The sequence below is a fragment of the Quercus lobata genome, chromosome 2 (genome assembly GCF_001633185.2).
Source record: "Quercus lobata isolate SW786 chromosome 2, ValleyOak3.0 Primary Assembly, whole genome shotgun sequence".
NCBI lineage: Eukaryota > Viridiplantae > Streptophyta > Magnoliopsida > Fagales > Fagaceae > Quercus > Quercus lobata.
The window spans coordinates 90,958,413-90,977,756 of record NC_044905.1 but is presented as its reverse complement, the minus strand read 5'-3'; the positions used below and the strand labels follow the sequence as shown (position 1 = coordinate 90,977,756).

The 19,344-nt window shown below is 32.1% G+C and overlaps 1 protein-coding gene across 1 annotated transcript; it reads right to left on the bottom strand.

Annotated features, from left to right (window-relative positions):
- Positions 1-13,137: 13,137 nt before the first annotated feature.
- On the bottom strand, positions 13,138-13,661 carry LOC115975927 (protein FAR1-RELATED SEQUENCE 11-like). Its single transcript, XM_031096985.1, has 2 exons — positions 13,526-13,661; positions 13,138-13,393 (listed from the first exon to the last, which is right to left on the bottom strand). The coding sequence occupies exons 1-2, from the start codon at positions 13,631-13,633 to the stop codon at positions 13,175-13,177; spliced, it is 327 nt and encodes a 108-aa protein (XP_030952845.1). The 5' UTR covers positions 13,634-13,661; the 3' UTR covers positions 13,138-13,174.
- Between the last annotated feature and the right edge of the window lie 5,683 nt (positions 13,662-19,344).

The window sequence follows — 19,344 nt, the reverse complement described above, 5'->3', positions numbered from 1 at the left end:
ACAACAATGCTTTCAGAGACTTCTGCGCAGAGTTAGGGATCAGGAATCATTACTCGTTACCCGCACACCCACAGGCGAACGGGCAGGTAGAGGTCACAAACCGGTCTCTACTCAAGATAATCAAGACTCGTCTTGAAGGAGCAAAAGGCATATGGCCAGACGAACTACCTAGTGTCCTATAGGCATACCGGACCACAGCAAGAACACCCACTGGAGAAACACCCTTCCGACTTGCGTATGGGACAGAAGCTGTCATTCCTGCAGAAGTGGGGATCACCAGCTACCGGGTGGAGAGCTACGACGAAGATGTAAACAAAGAAGCTATGCGCCTCCAACTTGATCTACTGGACGAAGTCAGAACAACGGCCGAGCAAAGGCTAGCACGCTATCAGAATCTCATGGCGAGACATTACAACAACAAAGTAAGGCATAGGGACTTCGGGGTCGGGGACCTAGTGCTGCGGAAAGTAATGGGTGCCGCCAGAGACCCCTCACAAGGAAAACTCGGCCCCAACTGGGAAGGACCCTACAGGATCATATCATGGCAAAGGAAGGGCACCTACCATCTCGAGACATTGGATGGACGAAAGCTACAGCACCTATGGAACTCAGAGCATCTTCGGAAATACTAACCATAGAAAAAAGAATATGAGAAAGATTTACAATTTCCCCTATTTATTTTTCTGTTAACTGTTACTACGTTTTCTCCAACTTTTGATACAATCTTTTTGTGCCTTTTTAAGCCCAAGGGGGCAGGCACTTGTTTTTTTTAATTTATTTAAGTATTCACAGACAATTTAATTTTTCGCATGGATATGGATATGCTACAAGGAACATGTCCACAAAGTGGACGGATAACCACGACGGTAAAATAACTGTCTGCAAAGCGGACGGATCACCGAAGCGGTGAAAATTTTTTACAAGTCCATAAAATGGACGGTGCTTTTAATGGTGATATAACCGCCACAAAGTGGACAGATCACCACAATGGTGAAAAGAACTGTCCGCGAAGAAGATGGATCACCGAAACGGTGAAAATTTTTTACAAGTCCATAAAATGGACGGTACTATTAAAGGTGATATAACGGCTCCAAAGTGGACGGATCACCGAAACGGTGAAAATTTTTACAAGTCCATAAAATGGACGATACTATTAAAGGTGATATAACGGCCCCAAAGTGGACGGATCACCACGACGGTAAAAAGAACTGTCTGCAAAGAGGACGGATCACCGAAACGGTGAAAATTTTTACAAGTCCATAAAATGGACGGTACTAGTAAAGGTGATATAACGGCCCCAAAGTGGACGGATCACCACGACGGTAAAGGAACTGTCCGCAAAGAGGACGGATCATCGAAACGGTTAAAATTTTTACGAGTCCATAAAATGGACGGCCATATTAATGGTAAACCACCACAGAGTGGACGGATAGTATATCCATGAGTCCACCTAAATAAACGGGTCCAATTAAAAGCGAGATAACTACCACAAAGTGGACGGATTCCCATGGTAGATAAAGCTTTTCTACAAAGTGGACGGATAATAAAACCAATGCAACCCATTCGCATGTTCCTAGATCAAACGGACCCTTCAAAAGGTAAGTTTGTCCAAATTAACAATTCCCATACAGAGACGGAGAGAAAAATCCTTACGAATGCAGATGCTCAATCAAAAATATGCATAAACATTGTTCAATATGAAGGCTGACATAAAGTAGAGATAAAAGTTTAAAGTACGCATTGACGGATAGGTCTACCATAAAACTGCTCAAAACATACAAAAAGGAACAAACCGTCCTTAAAATACAAAAATTACAAGAGATCAATCAACTTTCTTAGGGTCGGCAACCGGAACCTCCTTCGGCATAGCTGACTCTCCGTCACCCTGAGCTGTTTCATCTCCGAAGAGGTCCTCCGTATTTTCGGAAGCAACGGGAATAGCAGAAGTCTGGCCTTGGTCGTCAACTTTGATCATTGACACATCCAGCTTGGGATAGACCTTCTTGATCTGGCGAAGCGAGTCGTCAAAGCCTTGCAGAAAAGAGTTCGCCAGCTCGCTTAACAAGGAGTCTGAGTCATGGTACTCCTGGACTGCTACCTCCTTAGCAAGATGGATCTCTTTCTTCAGTGCTTGGATCTCCTTCTCCTTCTTCTCCAAGACCGACGACGCCTCGTCCGTCTTCTTCTCTAGCTCTTTCCTTGCTTGCTCAGAGAGCTCCAGTTTCTTCTCCATATTGGACTTCCATTTATGGAGTTGACCAAGCTCTTCCTCCGTCTGTTCCGCCTTTGCACGCACCCGGTCCAAAGTATTCTCACGATTGAGACATCGATCCAATAATCCCTTCATCATGACCAACGACTACAAAACGAAAAGAGAGCCCGTCACGTAATAAATAAAAAGAAAAATAACATAATTGACGGGCATAACTTACTTGAGCAACAGCAAAGAGGCCCATCTCTCCCATAGCCTCCGTCGAGTGGTTTCCTAGGTCCTCATAATCTTCCACCGTGATAATAGACGACAGCTTCTCCAATGCAAACTTGGAGTCGTCACGGAGAAGGGGAGGAGGTCTCTCTTGTTTTGAGTCCGGGGCCTTCATAAAACCCTTCCCCGTCCCATGCTTAGCTAGGGTGACGGTCTTGGCACCCTCAACCATCAAGGCAACAACTGGTTCAAGAGAGATCTTGGGTTGTTTAAACAGACGATCAGATTTTGTTGTCGGCTTCCTCTTCGAGGCTGGAGCCGACCCCTTTGGAACCACCTCGCCAGATTCCTTCTTCTTGATGGCTTGAGATTTAATCAAAACTCTCCTTTTTGCGTCTTCCATCTCTGCAAATAGTGACAGATGAAATTAAACTAAATAAAGTTAGATAAATGGCAAAGTAAAATCGATGGGCTTACGTCTATGAACTCGCTCGTCGTATCTAATAGCCTCTTGAGTGGGCTCAGGACCGTCACAGTACCAATGTATGCTCTTCGGGTTCACCAACTTAGCCCAGGTCCTTTCCTCCGGCTTAGTTTTTCTACAAATCTTTTCAAGGAAACTGAATTCCTCAAGGCTAACTTGCGGACGCCGTCTACCTGCAGAGAAAGACGATCAAAATATACACATAAAAATGGACGGGTATGAAAAGTATTACGAAAATGGGACGGGTGCATACACGATTGATTTATCACTCCCCAGGTTGTATCAACAGGCATGTACTCCGTCTCCCCTAGACGGTTCATCCATCTGTCACCCTCCAGTAAGAAGTAACGACTCTTCTAGTCTCTATTTGAGTTTGGGGTTTCAAAGATAACCTTCAACAAGGGGCTTCGACTAGTAAAGCTATACATCCCCCGTGATCTATCGATCTCGTCTGGACGGTAATAGTGAAGAAACTCACGGACCGTTAATCTCCTTTCTCCATTCGACATTGCACCATAGAGAATCTCCATTGCTATGAAGACCCTCCAGGCGTTCGGAGATATCTGGGTGACGGACAATCCCAGATAGTGCAAGAGTTCCCTATGAAGTGTAGAGAGCGGGAACCGAAGTCCTGCCTTCAACACCTGCTCGTATACTCCAACACCTTCTACCCCTTCATAGTAACATTTCTCCGACACATAGGGTAGACGGATGGAAATGTAGTCTAGAATTTGGAAGTTGGTTCTAAAAGTGCTGAAATGTCTCTCCCTGATGACGGATGTGAACCTATGCACTGTCCACTCTGGTAACATGATGAACTGCCTTAGTCCATCAGCACCTACAACAGACTCCAGTGCCTGATTCCCGTTGTCATCAGAACCCTCTATTTCAACTATCTCCATATCCTCATTTGTTGAGGATGAAGAGGAGGCAGACTGACTCCTATCTTCGCCGGGACTCTCTTGGTCTTTTTGACCGGACGGATATACATCCTCGTATTCCGTCCTGTCACGAACCACCGACTGGTTACTTGACGCACTAGACATTTCCTACAATTGACGATGAAACCTAAGACTGACGGGTTTGAAAGTATTGACGGGTGTAGTAAGCCTAACAAAAATGCAAGGACGGAAACATAACTTGACTATGATATTAAAGCAAGTACTTACCACACTTGGTAGAGGATAGTTGATGGTTGATGTGATCTGCGGATACTAGTCCTCGACGGAGTGCTCTGACAAGGGTGACGACTTCGCTCTGACAAACGATTTTTAGTTGAAAATAGTAGAAATGGAAGAGTGATGCACTCTATATATATGGGAGATGCACGGAAGACGAAGCGACGCTTCGATCCGATACAACGCCCATTCAGAGATTGACACGTGGCATACCCAATAAATGTTGACAACCTGTCAGTACGCATCAACAGATTGTACCTTTCGTGGAACCGTCAACTTGATGAATCTTCAGTTGACGGGTTGATCCATCTAGAACCGTCATCATTATGAACCTTAATCGTCATCCCCCAAATTTTTCTAACCGTCACCCTAATGCTCCATCCATTAAAAAATGACGGACCATAGGGTGAAGGGGGCAATTGATGGGTAAAAAATTGTGCAACGTTTGGGCCTGACAGATTAGTAATCATGGGCCGACATTAAGCAGGGGCCCAAGGCTTAGCCTCGCTTAAAATGCTTGATACGCACGTTTAAAATCCAAGGGAATCCCAGAAAATCAGGAGGGCAATTCTAGAAGATCCACCTTAATGAAGAGACTCGCTCTACAAGGAAATATTTGCCCATCACGTTTGGGATTTCAGAGTCCTGGAAGGAAAAGACTTCTAGTCCAAGGTGGAAAGACCGACTTTCTTCTACTATAAAAGCTTGAATACTCTCGCAAATCAAGGTACTCAAAAAACACCATCTCTAGCACTCTAGAGTTGAGAACAATACTAATTTGATCGTCGGAGGGTATTTAGTCGACACCACACCGGTGCCCACGGCGAGATCACTTTCTTTTTCTTTGCAGGTTGCTAGTTGCGGCGAACGTGGACTGTGCGGCTCACTGGTGATTTCACGGCATTATCAATAGATTTAGTAAAATAAAGGTTTGCATAAAAGAAAAGGTAATATTAGACATGGTTCGTACTTCGTAAACAATTTCCCCCCCCCCCCCCCCCCCCAACGAGGCTTAAAATAAAGGTTTGCATAAAAGAAAAATTAATATTAGACATGCAACGTGGCTTAATTATTGTATCACTTGGAGAAAAAAAAAAAGTATCTAACCCCAACAACCATACTTGGCACAAGTAATATTTAAATGAAATAAAATAAAAACCAAATTGGGTATGTATTATTATTCAGCAAAAATCAAATTTGGGAGTCCATTATGATTTATGAACTAGATTTGGTTAGCAACCCCACCAGTCTGCAAGTCACTTCTTTTTCTTCATTTTTATATATTAATAAAGGCAATATCAATTATTCTCCCTTCAACTTTACAAAGAATTAATCAATCAACATGATTGCATAACCTTCCGCGAATTCGCTAGCTTTGTATTGACTCCACATGTATGAACAAAGTCATCATGTTCTTCTTCCTCAGCACAAAAATTTTGATATATATACTTGTGAAAGTCTCGTGCATTGCATAGCTTTAATTATGAATTTTCTTTATATAGAATTTTTTAAGAAATAATAATTGAATGAGTTATTATTATATAATTTTAGAACTCATTTCTAACTAATTGAATGATTATATTAAATATATAATTTTGTATATATGTCCTTCTATATAATATCTCTGATTAAAATGATCAATAAAAACTTTTCTAATTGTTTTTTTAATAATTCCTTATTTATTAATGAGAAGGATTTGAACTCAAGCAATTAAATCTTTTCTAGTACTTGCAGGAAGAAGGTTATCCTAAAATAATTAATTTTTTTTTTTGGAAGACTAAAATAATTAATTTCAAACTTAAGATTAAAAAATTAATTGTATTTGTACACCTAAAAGAAATTTCATTTTTAAGTCTTATTTTAATGTTTAAATCATCTATTTTAGTGTTTATTTTATTCAAATGGTTAACACCCTAACTTATACAACTTGAGTAATGTCTCTAATTATATTGTAGTGCTTTAGCATTTAAGAACACATATATTAATATTACACATTAAAAAAATAATAATTTTAATAATTAAAACATTTAACAACAAAATAAAGCCAAAGTCTCAATTCATTAATGAAAAACAATCCAAATTTCTTTTTTTTTTTAAATGAAAAAGAAGTTAAGTAAAGATAGAATCACATAGGAATTTGGACTGATGAATCTAATTTAGCCAAATATTATCTATGATATAAAAGTAAAAGAATATAGGAGGAATTCTAAATTATATGATAAGGATATGGGTGGAATTCCACATACTAAGAAATTAACATAAAACACAAACAAAATTTTAAAATATAAAAATAGATAAACATTGATATATAAAGTAACTTGGAATGAGATCGCATTACAGCACATGAAAGACATATTTTGAACCAGATTTTTCGTAGTGATAGTCAATTGATAGTCATAAAAAATTTTAAAATATAAAAATAGATAAACATTGATATATAAAGTCTTAACAATCAATAAATAAAAGTAACCTGGAATGAGATTGCACTACAGCACATGAAAGACATATTTTGAACCAGATTTTTCATGATGATAGTCAATTGAAAAAATCAAAACACTTATAAACTAAATACATAGAATAACCAAAACCTAATACACATAAAATAATTCAATTGTTGAGAATATAAAAATGAAAAATAAAAAATCACCTAAGAGAAATTAAGAACTTAAATGGGTGTCCCTTGTTTCTTTTTTTTCTTTTTTTTAATAGTAGATTTTGTTTGACATAATGTCCATACATGCAAATTTAGAAACAAACAAACAATAAGTAAAATGAATTTATTTAATCAAAACTATCATATACAAATTCGTGTGCTTAAGTTGTAACTTGAAAAAAAAATAAACAAAAACATGGGGTGCAAGAGAGATTCTTTGGAAAAAGCATTGGTGATTATATATAAGTTTTGAAATTTTGATAATAGATTTTTAGTTGGTATAGGATTTAAATTTCTGAAACTTAAATGTATGTTACATGTTTTGTTAAAATACTTATTGTTATTTATCTGAAAAATTGATAAGAACAAATAAGTTGTTGTCTCTATCAACTAAAACTTATATGCATGTTACATGTTTTGTTAAAACACTTATTGTTATTTATACTATGTATAAGAGGATTCCCCTCTTTGAATTTGACTTTTATGTGGTTCAAAAATGTCCTCATTAATGAAAGGTAACTTCATCTAGAAATAGGGTTATAAATGTTAAATAACAAATTTCATTTTGAATTCAAAAAGAGAACTCCTAAAATTTAAGATTTTTTTCTCTTCACATTCAAAAAAGAAATTACAGTTACTACTTATCTCTAAAGTTTATCTTTTTTATTTGTTTGAAAAATAAAAAATATATATTTCTAAATTATAATAGATACAGATTATTAACCTTTACCCAAAAAAATAGAAGAGCATTTGAGCATGTAAAATGTGCGTGCTTAAAGGCTAGTTTTATCTAAAGAAATTGATAAGAACAAATAAGTTGTTATCTCTATTAACTGAAATTTATATACATGATGCATGATTTGTTAAAACACTTATTGTTACTTTATCTAAAGAAATTGATAAGAACAAATAAGTTGTTGTCTCTATTTAAAAATAAATAAATAAAATTTATCCAAAATATTACTGTAATTTGGTGAAGCCACTTAATGTAACCATGGCTTCTATATATGTCGAAGTTTTATTTTATATATACACACTAAATTCATCACACGCACTTTGCGCGTGCAATAATGCTCTTTTTTATTTATTTATTTATTTTTAGTTTAGTGTTATGATGTTTAAAAGTGATATATAAATAATTGTTTGTATTTTTTTTTTTTTTAAGAAAGAGGTAATGTAATGTGGAATAATGTTTAAAATTTAGATAGAGATAGAGTCCTAAGATATAGACTGTGTGGAGAAGATAAAGGAAAAACCTAAAACTTAGGAACAGTAAATTACTCTTTTAATCAATTTTAGTATGTAAAATGTTGAAATCCAAATAGAAAATCCTATTATTAATAATATAGATGTATAGATATATATATTCAAAGACTTTTTCTTTTTCAAGGTTTTGATATGATTGTCCACTTTCCACCAAATAGGGCTCCTTTACACTGCTATTTTGTTAAACAAATATATTTAATATATATATATATATATATATATGTGTGTGTGTATTGGGTTTAAGTTATACTTGGTGTAATTCTAAGCAGTGTTACATCACGCAATAACTTATTATTGAATTTATATTTTGGAAATTTTACCGTTGGATTATATGTTTTATACATTTATAACACGCATGCCAATTTCCATGCTAATCAGATATCATTTACCATTTCATCTATAAACACATTTTTTATGTATTATTTTAAACTACAAATACTTGAATTTAAATAATTGATTGATGACGTGATTATTGATATTTGATTACCTTGAAATTTTGAAAGCATGGAAAATATACGAAGATAATGTAATCCAACTGTGGATTTGTCAAAATTTGAATCTTATTAAAAAATAATGAGTGATATAACATTACTTAGAATTATATCAGATGTATATATATATATATATATATATATATATAGGGTCCGGTTAATGTGTACCCTTAAAGCACACATTAAGCTTTCTATTTTTAGAAACATTTTCTTGGAAATTGAAAAAGCTGTCATTACTTTTTTAATTCTCGAGAAAATTTTTTCTAAAAATAGAAATTAATGTGGACACACATGAATAAAATCCATATATATATATATATATATATATAATATGCACGTACTTTTCTCGTCTAATTCATTTGTCTCTTTGAATAGATAAAAAGAGAGACGAATACTCGAATACTGACACGGTTGCTCAAAAATACAATTGACAAAATGCCAACAGAAGCTGCCGACTTAAACGTGCAATAGAGCCTGGCCAAATGGCAATGCTTTATGACCACATGATATGTGTCTATAATGATTACTCTCATCTTTTGAAAAAAGAAATCATTACAGCAAGTAGCAAACCACCACCTCCTTCTAAACCTTTTAAGAAGCAAGCTCCTCAATTATTAATTAATACAAAATTATAGTTTTAACAGCACCCGGAAAGTTCAATGGTTCAAACCTATGCCATGTGCAGCCAATGGATGACAAACCAAGGTCAATACCAGTATGTCATTTGCTTGATTACATGCATGTTTCTTGCTATAAAATAATTAAAAGCTGAAAATAGTCTATTGGGACTAGGATTTGCATTAGTTGGATGATGTGACTTCTATTTTCTAATTAAGTCTTTCAATTATGATCACTACAATGGGATTACGAAAAGATCATCTCATAATTGTTTAGGTTATCTAATTCAATAAATAAATGCCATATTTTTCAAACATACTCCAACTTATTAGTATTTTTGCCTATAAACTTTAATTAAATATATATTTTTTTGCCTATAAACTATCTCATCATCAGTAAAATTTTCCGACACCATCGGTTGGAGAAAACGCTATTGGCTCCACCGGTAATATCGAAAGCACCAATATTAGCACTATTATAACTCTTGACCCACCGGTAATATCCAAAGAAAAAAGAAATTATGCAATAAAAATTTAAAACTCTATTTCAATGCCATTACCCATCAAATGAATATAAATAGTTATTTCATTTTAGCTCTTTATATTTCTAGAAATACCAATCCATACTATCTACATAATCACCATTGCAACATACGATATGTGGCAAAAATTGATCCTTCCCAAAGACCCCTTACACCCTTTTATAGCACAAGCCTACCAACTGCAAAGTGCAGATAATAATGATAATTTTTTTTTTTTTAGAATACTAAATATTTTAACACACACATAAGGGAAAAGAGGAAAAGAGTTAGACCATTTTGGATATACACTACTGTTAGTTTCGAATAATAATAATTGGATAATCCTTCTCAAAGACCCCTTACACTCTTTTATAGCACAAGCCTACCAACTACAGACTTGAATGATAATAATGATAATTAGATAAACAAGGAAACAAACTAATCCTAAAGATACTGACTCATCAAATTCAAATACGATAACTACTAAGGAAATATAAAATCATCTTCAATCATGGAAGGTAATCCTTGAGATATGCTGGCTTCCTAATGTCTCGTTATATGCCAAATTTGAAGACTTATTACAGCAGAATCCATCCTCCACACTTTATGTCCCTACATCAATTGCAACATACGAAATGTGCTCGGATGAGTTCAATTGGAGAAGATAAATTTTGTATTGTAAAGTGACAATGGACATAATATTGAAAATACTATTTTAAGTTTATTGTTAGTTATTGATATACTATCACAAGATAGTAAGTAATAATAATAACAAACCATTACACATTAAGAAATTATGCAATCCATAATTTTTGTTGCACACTTGATACACAACGATCAAATTGACTAATCAAACCCTGTTGCATGATCCAACGTCCAAACAATTATAGTTAAAAAATGAAAATAGATTTTTTTTTTTTTTTTTTTGGTTATTAAGTATCATAATTTTCATTAAATAAATGGTTAAGTGACAAAAGTTAACTTTCATGCCCACATAAAAATTTGGGAAAATTATGAAATTTTCCATATATTTTGCGGATGGGATTAAATTAAATCGTACCATTTAAAAAGTTTCAATAAAACCCCTATGATTGAATTTTTCCACCATAGAAAGTTAGAAACTCTATGCTGTTTAAATGTGACAATTAAATTTAAATAAATTACACTCATTCTCCAAAAATAAAAAATAAAAAATAAACTACGATTGACACTTGTATGGAAGATAAAAATAAAAAAGCCATCACATGAACACTGGGTGATATTTTAGTGCAAAAGAAAAACTCATAAAATGATTTTTTTTTTTTTTTTTAATCATTGAACTAGTAATATTTATATATCAATATTTTGATAAAGTCGAATAATACTAAAAACACACTCATTCACACGTCAAAAATTCACATCTGCTAGTGTGTCATCTCTTGATCTCGATTCTTTCAGCACCTGCTGTGCTGTTTTGGAGCCGTTATTTATAATTTTGGCTAAGACGTTGGTTTCACTTTGCTGCTGCTGCTGACTCATTGCAAATACAAATTGAAATTATTTATTAAAAAGGTTGGGCCCGACAACACATTCAAGATTTGGTAGCGCATTTTCAGCGTGAACCGACATGCCAAAGTGGATGAAAGAAACGGATTTATGAGCATGGTCCCATTGATGTGTACGTACCACGTCTACGTCTATCAAGTCCTAAAGCTAAAAACTTGTGATTCAGCGCTATGCTCATATTTCAAATTTCAAAAAAATCCATCATTCTGTCTTATTTATCCGTAAACTTCAAAACCCATCTTATTCAAGAATGAAAAAAAAAAAAAAAAAAAAAAAAAAGGGAAAAGAACCCTTAATAGTAACACCATTTTTTTTTTTTTTTTGCTGAGACATAATAATATCACATTGAACCACGATATTTTTCTTTTTAATCTTTGAGTAAATACCATCTCTAGCTAGATATTATTAGCAAATAGCAAGCAATAAAACTTATTTATTGGAATAATTGTATTTTATTCTAATCTTAAAAATAAAGAATCACATAAAATATGGAATATGGTGGCATTGGAAGGCCAAAATGACCATATACTACTGTTTAGTAAAATATTTAGTAATATATTACTGTTTGTAAAATATTTAACAATTTATTACATTTTTGAAACTTGAGTTTGTAAAATTCGAATTTATCATATAACTCGAGTTCTAGAAACACGAGTTCTTTGAAAAAATAATTTTCAAGTTTGTTGTGCTATTTTTTTATGAAACTTGAGTTCTTGAAATTCAAATTATATTAAAAAATAATAGCTATTTTTTATGGAATTCGAGCATATAAAACTCAAGTAAAAAAAAAAAAAAGTGATAATTTCTATTTATTTCACAAATAAAAATAGACTTATACATATTAATGTTTCAGAATGATTGACCTTGGGACAGTTTGAACCATGAAAATGAGTGTGTATATATATATATATTATTTTGATGTAGAACATTCCATCAAAAAAAATTTTGATGTAGAACATGGTGGACATCACACGTTTGGAGAGAGCATGAAACGAAAACACAAAAAGGTGAAGGGGCCAGTTTCCGAGGGAGAGAGAAGAGGGGAAGGGAGGAAGTGGGAGGCGGCTCTATCTGATATCTCTGTGCTTTGTTTTGTTTGTTTTATTATTGCATTTGCATGTGCACTCAAATACAACACAACACTAGAGCTGTCTATTCGGTACTATGTCCAAAACACCCCATATATTCAAATTATATATGTCAGGAAGCAAAATTACGTCTTTTGTCCTTTTGTGGCTTTGTGCACTACAAAATTGAACCAAAGGACTACAATAGCCTTACATTTAGTTTAGGTGGGGAGGGGAATTTTTTCTTTTTCTTTTTTAACTCTATTATTTATAAGGTCTAACGGACTAAATTCTATAATTTCTTTTTTAAAAAGAGAGAGAGAGAGAGAGAGAGAGAGAGAGACTAAATTCTATAATTTCAAAAATAACAAATGAAACCCTGTAGTTATTGTATTTTATTCTATGGAATTTGTGAATAGATAAAAATGTTTAATTGTGGCATTTATTATATATGAAAAAATAATAAGTTATTTGAGTAACTTGTAAACAAGTTCAAGTTTTTTCGACAAAAAAAATTAATTAAGCTTGAATATATGATCTAGTTTGTTATTGAGCTCAACTTTGGCTCATATTAAAATAAAAATAAATGAATGATGTTAAACTTTTGGTACCTGACTCATTTATAACCCTAAATGGTTAGTTTGGATATAGAAAGACAAATTCTTGTATATTTATTGTCCACATTCCAATATACAATGCAAAATTTGGTATATTTTGTTTATCTTTATTTTCTTTGAATTTTGATACTTCAATCTTTTAGAAGTTGAAGGAAGAAAGGAAAGACAATCAAGGGTAAATATGTGCACAAAATAGTCACGAAGGTAACATGGTACCCAAAAATGCTTGATTTGATATAAACCACTTACATGCTCGTTAGTAAGCATGTCATATTTTGCCATTACTTGAGACCATTGATGCTCAAATTCTTCACGAGTCTAACTTATATAGCTTGTAGAAATCTATGCACCAATTTGAATATTGACTACGAAGAATTGCTGTAAACCAACCACTAAATTTAGCAGTAATGTGCCATATACAAAAAGCATGTTTTGTGGATGGCAATTCTTTTGATATTGCTTCTGTAATCCATGGATCTTGGTCTGTTAAAATTGCCTTAGGTGACTTCTTCATTAAATTTGCAAAAGTCTATTAATCAAATACAAAGTTATTAGCACATGAAAAAATATAGTAGGATATATACTATTAAACTACTAACTAATCAAATAAAATCGAAAAATAATTGCATAAGCTTACAAGATAATTAAATAATTTACGTACCTTCATTAACCATTGAAATGCACTAGTTGTTTCATTTCGAAGAAGTGCACAACCAAAGAGAATTGTCTTTCCATGATTATTGATACCAACAAAAATACCAAAAGGCATGTCATATGCATTTACTTTGTAAGTAGTATCAAAAACAACCACATCTTCATATTTTTGGTACCAATCAAAATAAGGAGTAGGCGCCCAAAAAATATGCTCCAACCTACTCTCTTCATCAGTTGTATATGCATATTGAAATTTAGAATTCTTTTCCTTAGCAACTTTGCATAATTGTAAGAGACCTATAGCATCATTCATTGCATGCATTCTTCTCATTTTCACATAAAGGTTATGGATATCTCTTTTAAAAAATGGAAGATCTCCATGCTTCACACCTTTCTCAAGCTCCATAACACGTATTATTTGCCTAACCGAAAGTCCACCCTTTTTCAACAAGAGAATGCGATCTTTATCTTCTTTAGTGATAACTCAATTGGCCGGAAGAAATCTTACTTCCGAAGGGGACAACAATTCATGATTGTGATCTATAACAAACTTAGTGACATGCCATTCTTGTGGAAAAATGTCAAATGACTTTCGCAATGTGATTCTTAGATGAGCTTTGCATTCACATCTTGTAGATATCCTATTTCGTTGCTCCTTAGATGAATCCACTCTTTTTAATTGTTGTCTACCTTCTCGGTGACAAAAGAAATCACGTCTTACATTTTCTCCATTTTTTGTGACAAAACGACCTTTTCGAATTGTAAAACCATATCGATTTGCATAATTTTTATAGAAAATGAAAGCCTCTTCTTCATTAAGAAAACATTGACCAACAAAAGGTTCAAACTCATTTTCTATTGAATTAATATCTTCATTTTCTTCAATAACTCCTATTTCTTCCATTGGATATTCATTCCAAACAACTAATTCCTCCCCACAAATGTCATTATTTTCTCCATCATTTGGAAGCTCATTTAAGTCAACACAATTCCTTGAAACACTTTGATGAATCTCACTTGCAATTACAATATCATTCATTTGTTCTATGTTGTAACAAGAATAAAAAAAAAAAAAATCAACATCATATTCAACTATAAATGAAATATGAACTATAAATAAAAAAATAGAATAAAATAGTATACCTTCTTGAGGTAATTCATTTAAGTCAAATCAACTCATTGGAACTAATTGGTGAATCTCACTTGCAACAAAATTCTCATCCATTGATTCTACATTAATTTAACAAAAATGATAAATCAATATTAACATCATATTTCAATATATTTGAAAAATAAATTAAGAACAAAAGAAATATATGTACCTTATTTATAATTTCTTGAACACTATATTCTTATAGACATTCCTTGATCATTCATTGAACTCTTCTCAACAAAAACTCTCATCCATTGATTCTACAGTAATTTAACACAAATGATAAATAAATATTAACATCATATTTCAATATATTTGAAATATAAATTAAGAACAAAAGAAATATATGTACCTTATTTATAATTTCTTGAACATTATATTTTTGTAGACATTCTTTGATCATTCATTGAACTCTTCTTTCTTTCTTGTCTTTTTGTTGAACATTGAACTCTTTTAGTTTTTTTTATGATCTTGGTAAAGTGAAGGAGAGGAAAAAGTAAATATTGGTAAAATAAGTATTGGTGGGAGATGAAATAGAAAATGGAGGGAAATGGTAAAAAGAACTTTTTTGTCTTGTTAAAAAAATTGGAGGACAATTGGTCATTTTGTTTGTTTTGATCCGGCTTGTTAAAAAAATTGGAGGACAGATCCGGTTGACAGCAAAAAATTGGAGTACAAATCCGGCTTGTTCATAAAAAATGGAGGCCATATTTGTCATTTTGTTTTGTTAGATCAAAAAAGTACTCTTTGTACAGAATATTTCAATTTCCCAGGCAAAAGGTCATGACTATCATTGGCATTAATTTGTCAGATGTTTTGCTCTTGTACTCGTAAAGTCTTTTACTGTCATGTGAAAAAGCAAAACAAAGTCAATAAAATAATTCCTTATATGTCCGGTTAACGTGTGCCGTAAGACCTTTGTTTTATTATTGCATTTGCATGTGCACTCAAATAGAACACAACACTACGGCTGTCTATATATATATATATATATATATATTTTTTTTTTTTTTACGGCTGTCTATTCGATACTATGTCAGGAAGCAAAATTACGTCTTTTGTCCTTTTGTGGCTTTGTGCACTACAAAATTGAACCAAAGGACTAAAATAGCCTTACATTTAGTTTAGCTGGGGAGGGGAATTTTTTCTTTTTCTTTTTTAACTCTATTATTTATAAGGTCTAACGGACTAAATTCTATAATTTCTTTTTTAAAAAAAGAGAGAGAGAGAGGCTAAATTCTATAATTGAAACCCTGTAGTTATTGTATTTTATTTTATGGAATTTGTGAATAGATAAAAATGTTTAATTGTGGCATTTATTATATATGAAAAAATAATAAGTTATTTGAGTAACTTGTAAACAAGTTCGAGTTTTTTCGACCAAAAAAAATTAATTAAGCTTGAATATATGATCTAGTTTGTTATTGAGCTCAACTTTGGCCCGTATTAAAATAAAAATAAATGAATGATGTTAAACTTTTGGTACCTGACTCATTTATAACCCCAAATGGTTAGTTTGGATATAGAAAGACAAATTCTTGTATATTTATTGTCCACATTCCAATATACAATGCAAAATTTGGTATATTTTGTTTATCTTTATTTTCTTTGAATTTTGATACTTCAATCTTTTAGAAGTTGAAGGAAGAAAGGAAAGACAATCAAGGGTAAATATGTGCACAAAATATAGAATTAGTTAATTTGGAAAAAATGCGGTGTTTTCATTTTAACCCAGAGTTTAAAGAGTCAAATATAACAATTGAAAGTTTCAAGATTGAATTGTGATAATGCCAAATCACATAAGGGTAAATTTTATCCAAAACAAAAATTAGCAAGTCCTTAAAATTATTGAAAATACAATTATTTGACCAATCCTGGGTATCAAACCGTCAAAGGACATGTATGATAGTTCACTAGTTCAACAGTTGGGTCATTGGTTCAACTACTAGTTAATAGCTAATATATTGTAAAAAATATATAAATAAATTAAAGAATACATAAAAACAAAGATAAGCTATTAAAAAAAAAACCAATTTTATTTTAAATATAAATACAAGTATACCAAATGTTGAAATATATAAATTATTGTTGTTCAGAAAATTTACTCAAACATAAATCTAATGAAAAATTTAAATAAAATACTAAAAATATAGTAGTTGAATTGATTTTCTAGCTACTTATTTCAGATCAAAAGTAAAATGGTTAGAGTTCATAAATAAAATTATAAAATTGAAGAAAAAATATGTTTATTTCATCAAAATAACGTAATATTAAATAACTAGATGTTTCAAATAAACCGTGTAATTTGAAAAAAAAAATAAAAAATTCAAATAGCCTCCAATTTTTATGGTTAATTTTTTTTTTTTTTTGGGGAAATCTAATATTTATTTCATACCAACATGAAAATTTATATGGTTAAAGATAGATATAACAACCCAATTGTTGGTTCCATACGATTTTGATGACTATGATTTAAAGTTACACCACTATTTTCTGTCTTTTTTTTTTTTTTTTTGTTAAAAAATGATGGTATTAAGACTTTTTTTTTAAAAATATTTAACTATTTTCTCGAGTGTAGGAGCAGTCCAAGGCCTAAGCAAGACCCTCACAACAAAAGTGTCTGCCCCTAGGAAAAAAGGCCTTGTCCCCCGTTGTAAAGGCCCAAAATTTTATAAAATTATATATATTTTTTAAATGGTTGTACACCTTTTTTTTATTTTTTAATGAGTGTGTTTATGTCAGAATATCTCATCACTGATAATGTTTTGGTTGCTTTTAAGACCATACATTATATCAATAAAAAAATAACTAGTGAGCATAAAGAAGAATATCACCAATTTTACTATAGACTTACAAATTTACTGTATCAAACAATTGGAATATCACACATTTTACTATAGACTTACAATTGGTTTCCTATCCGTCCTATTCGATTGGAGATGCTCAACATAAAAAGGGGAAATAAAAAGGTGATTCCATTATTCATGGATTGGATTAAGCTTGCAAAATTATGTGTCATCTATCACAAAAAGTAACTCATACATTTATTTATTTGGTGGTGGAAGCTTACCAATTACATTCATTGCTACATTAATTTGTAAAGGTACGTTTGGTAAACTGTAATAGACACTGTAATGTAATAGATATTCCTATGGCATAATGATTCAGTTGTTTAATTATGTTTTTATTACAATAAATAGTTATTCTTTATGAATGGCTATTCTTCAAAATGAGGAATAACTGTTTCTTATCAAAAGTACTGAATATCTATTCCATTCACTTTATGTAATAACTTTTTAAAAAAATTTCCTAAAAAACCATTAGTTGCCACATTTTCAAAAGGAAAGAAAATAAATTTTCCTTTTTGTTAATTATTAGCTTTATTTTGAACACCCTAAAATAAGTGTATTTTAGGAAATCTGACTCAAAAATAATTTAATTACACTTTCTTTTTATACTCTACTAAATCGTGGATGCATATTTAGGATTCTATTTTCAAATGGTCACCAAACTAATGAATAGTAATACTTATTACATTCCAACTTAATGTATTCCTTGTAATACTTATTCTTATTTCTATGTAATAATCATTACAGTGTACCAAACGTGTCCTAAGTTTTATGTTGTAAAATTTGTATTGTAACTTAGCATTTTCCTTGAGGCTTTTCTTTTATTTGTATAAGTATAAGGTTAGAGACACAATTTTTGACAAATCTTGATATGATTAAAAAAAAAAAAGTTCTAATAAAAGTAGTAATGAGAAAATTATAGCATGCTTCTCTCATATGGACTATAGGTTTTCAATGAATTTCCTTAATGAAGTTCACTATTACATAAAAGAAAGAAAGTACACTTCTATCATGGTTCAAAGTATTCTATAATGTTCCTACCATTACTCTTTTTCAACACTCAATCCATCATTTTGCTTTTAGTAATTCTTTCTGGGTTCGATGTCGACACACAACTAATTTATGTGCAAATTTTCTTTGAAATGTCTCTTCCTTGCGGTGGTTGGAAAGGAACTCAATACATATCTTATACTGCTAAATAAATCTCCTAACTCATTTATTAGAAAGTTGCTGGTGAAGCTATATTGCGGATTTTGCAATCATGATGCCGCGTTATGACTTATGAGCTTTGCTTTTAGATGGTCCATTGCTTAATATCCTCCCCTTAGTTACACCTAGATTGACTTTTTTATTTTTATATTTTTTAAAGATAGATTTTAACTTATGACACTCATTCTTAATAATTGATATTTATCATCAAATCAAGACACCAATTTGTAGTTGGTGTAGGCATGGATCGAACCCTTTACGTAAATTGACCTAGTTAGCCTTCTTATGCACGACTATGAGACAATAAAGTAGAAATAAATTCACATTTTTAGGTGCTTACATATAAAGTGGATACCATATCAAATTTGATTGGCAGATCAAGCAAAGGGACACTCCAAATTTTGGAAACTTTTATAGCATGTCTTAAAGTTAAACTTGGGTTATAAGGAAGGTGTCATCTTCTCTTTGAAGCTGCGGCATATTAAAGAGACTTTCTTTTTGGGCTGATTGAATGCCAAGAGAGACTTAGAACCACTTAATCATATTGTTATGTCTTGTGAAAAGAATTCATGATTCGGACATATGGTTAATAATAATTTAGCTTAAAAAAAACAT

Coding starts and splice junctions, on each gene's coding strand:
- LOC115975927 (XM_031096985.1), bottom strand. CDS start 13,633: ATGCCTTTTGGTATTTTTGTTGGTATCAATAATCATGGAAAGACAATT. Junction 13,394..13,525: donor CATTTCAATGGTTAATGAAG/GTACGTAAATTA, acceptor TTTGATTAATAG/ACTTTTGCAAATTTAATGAA.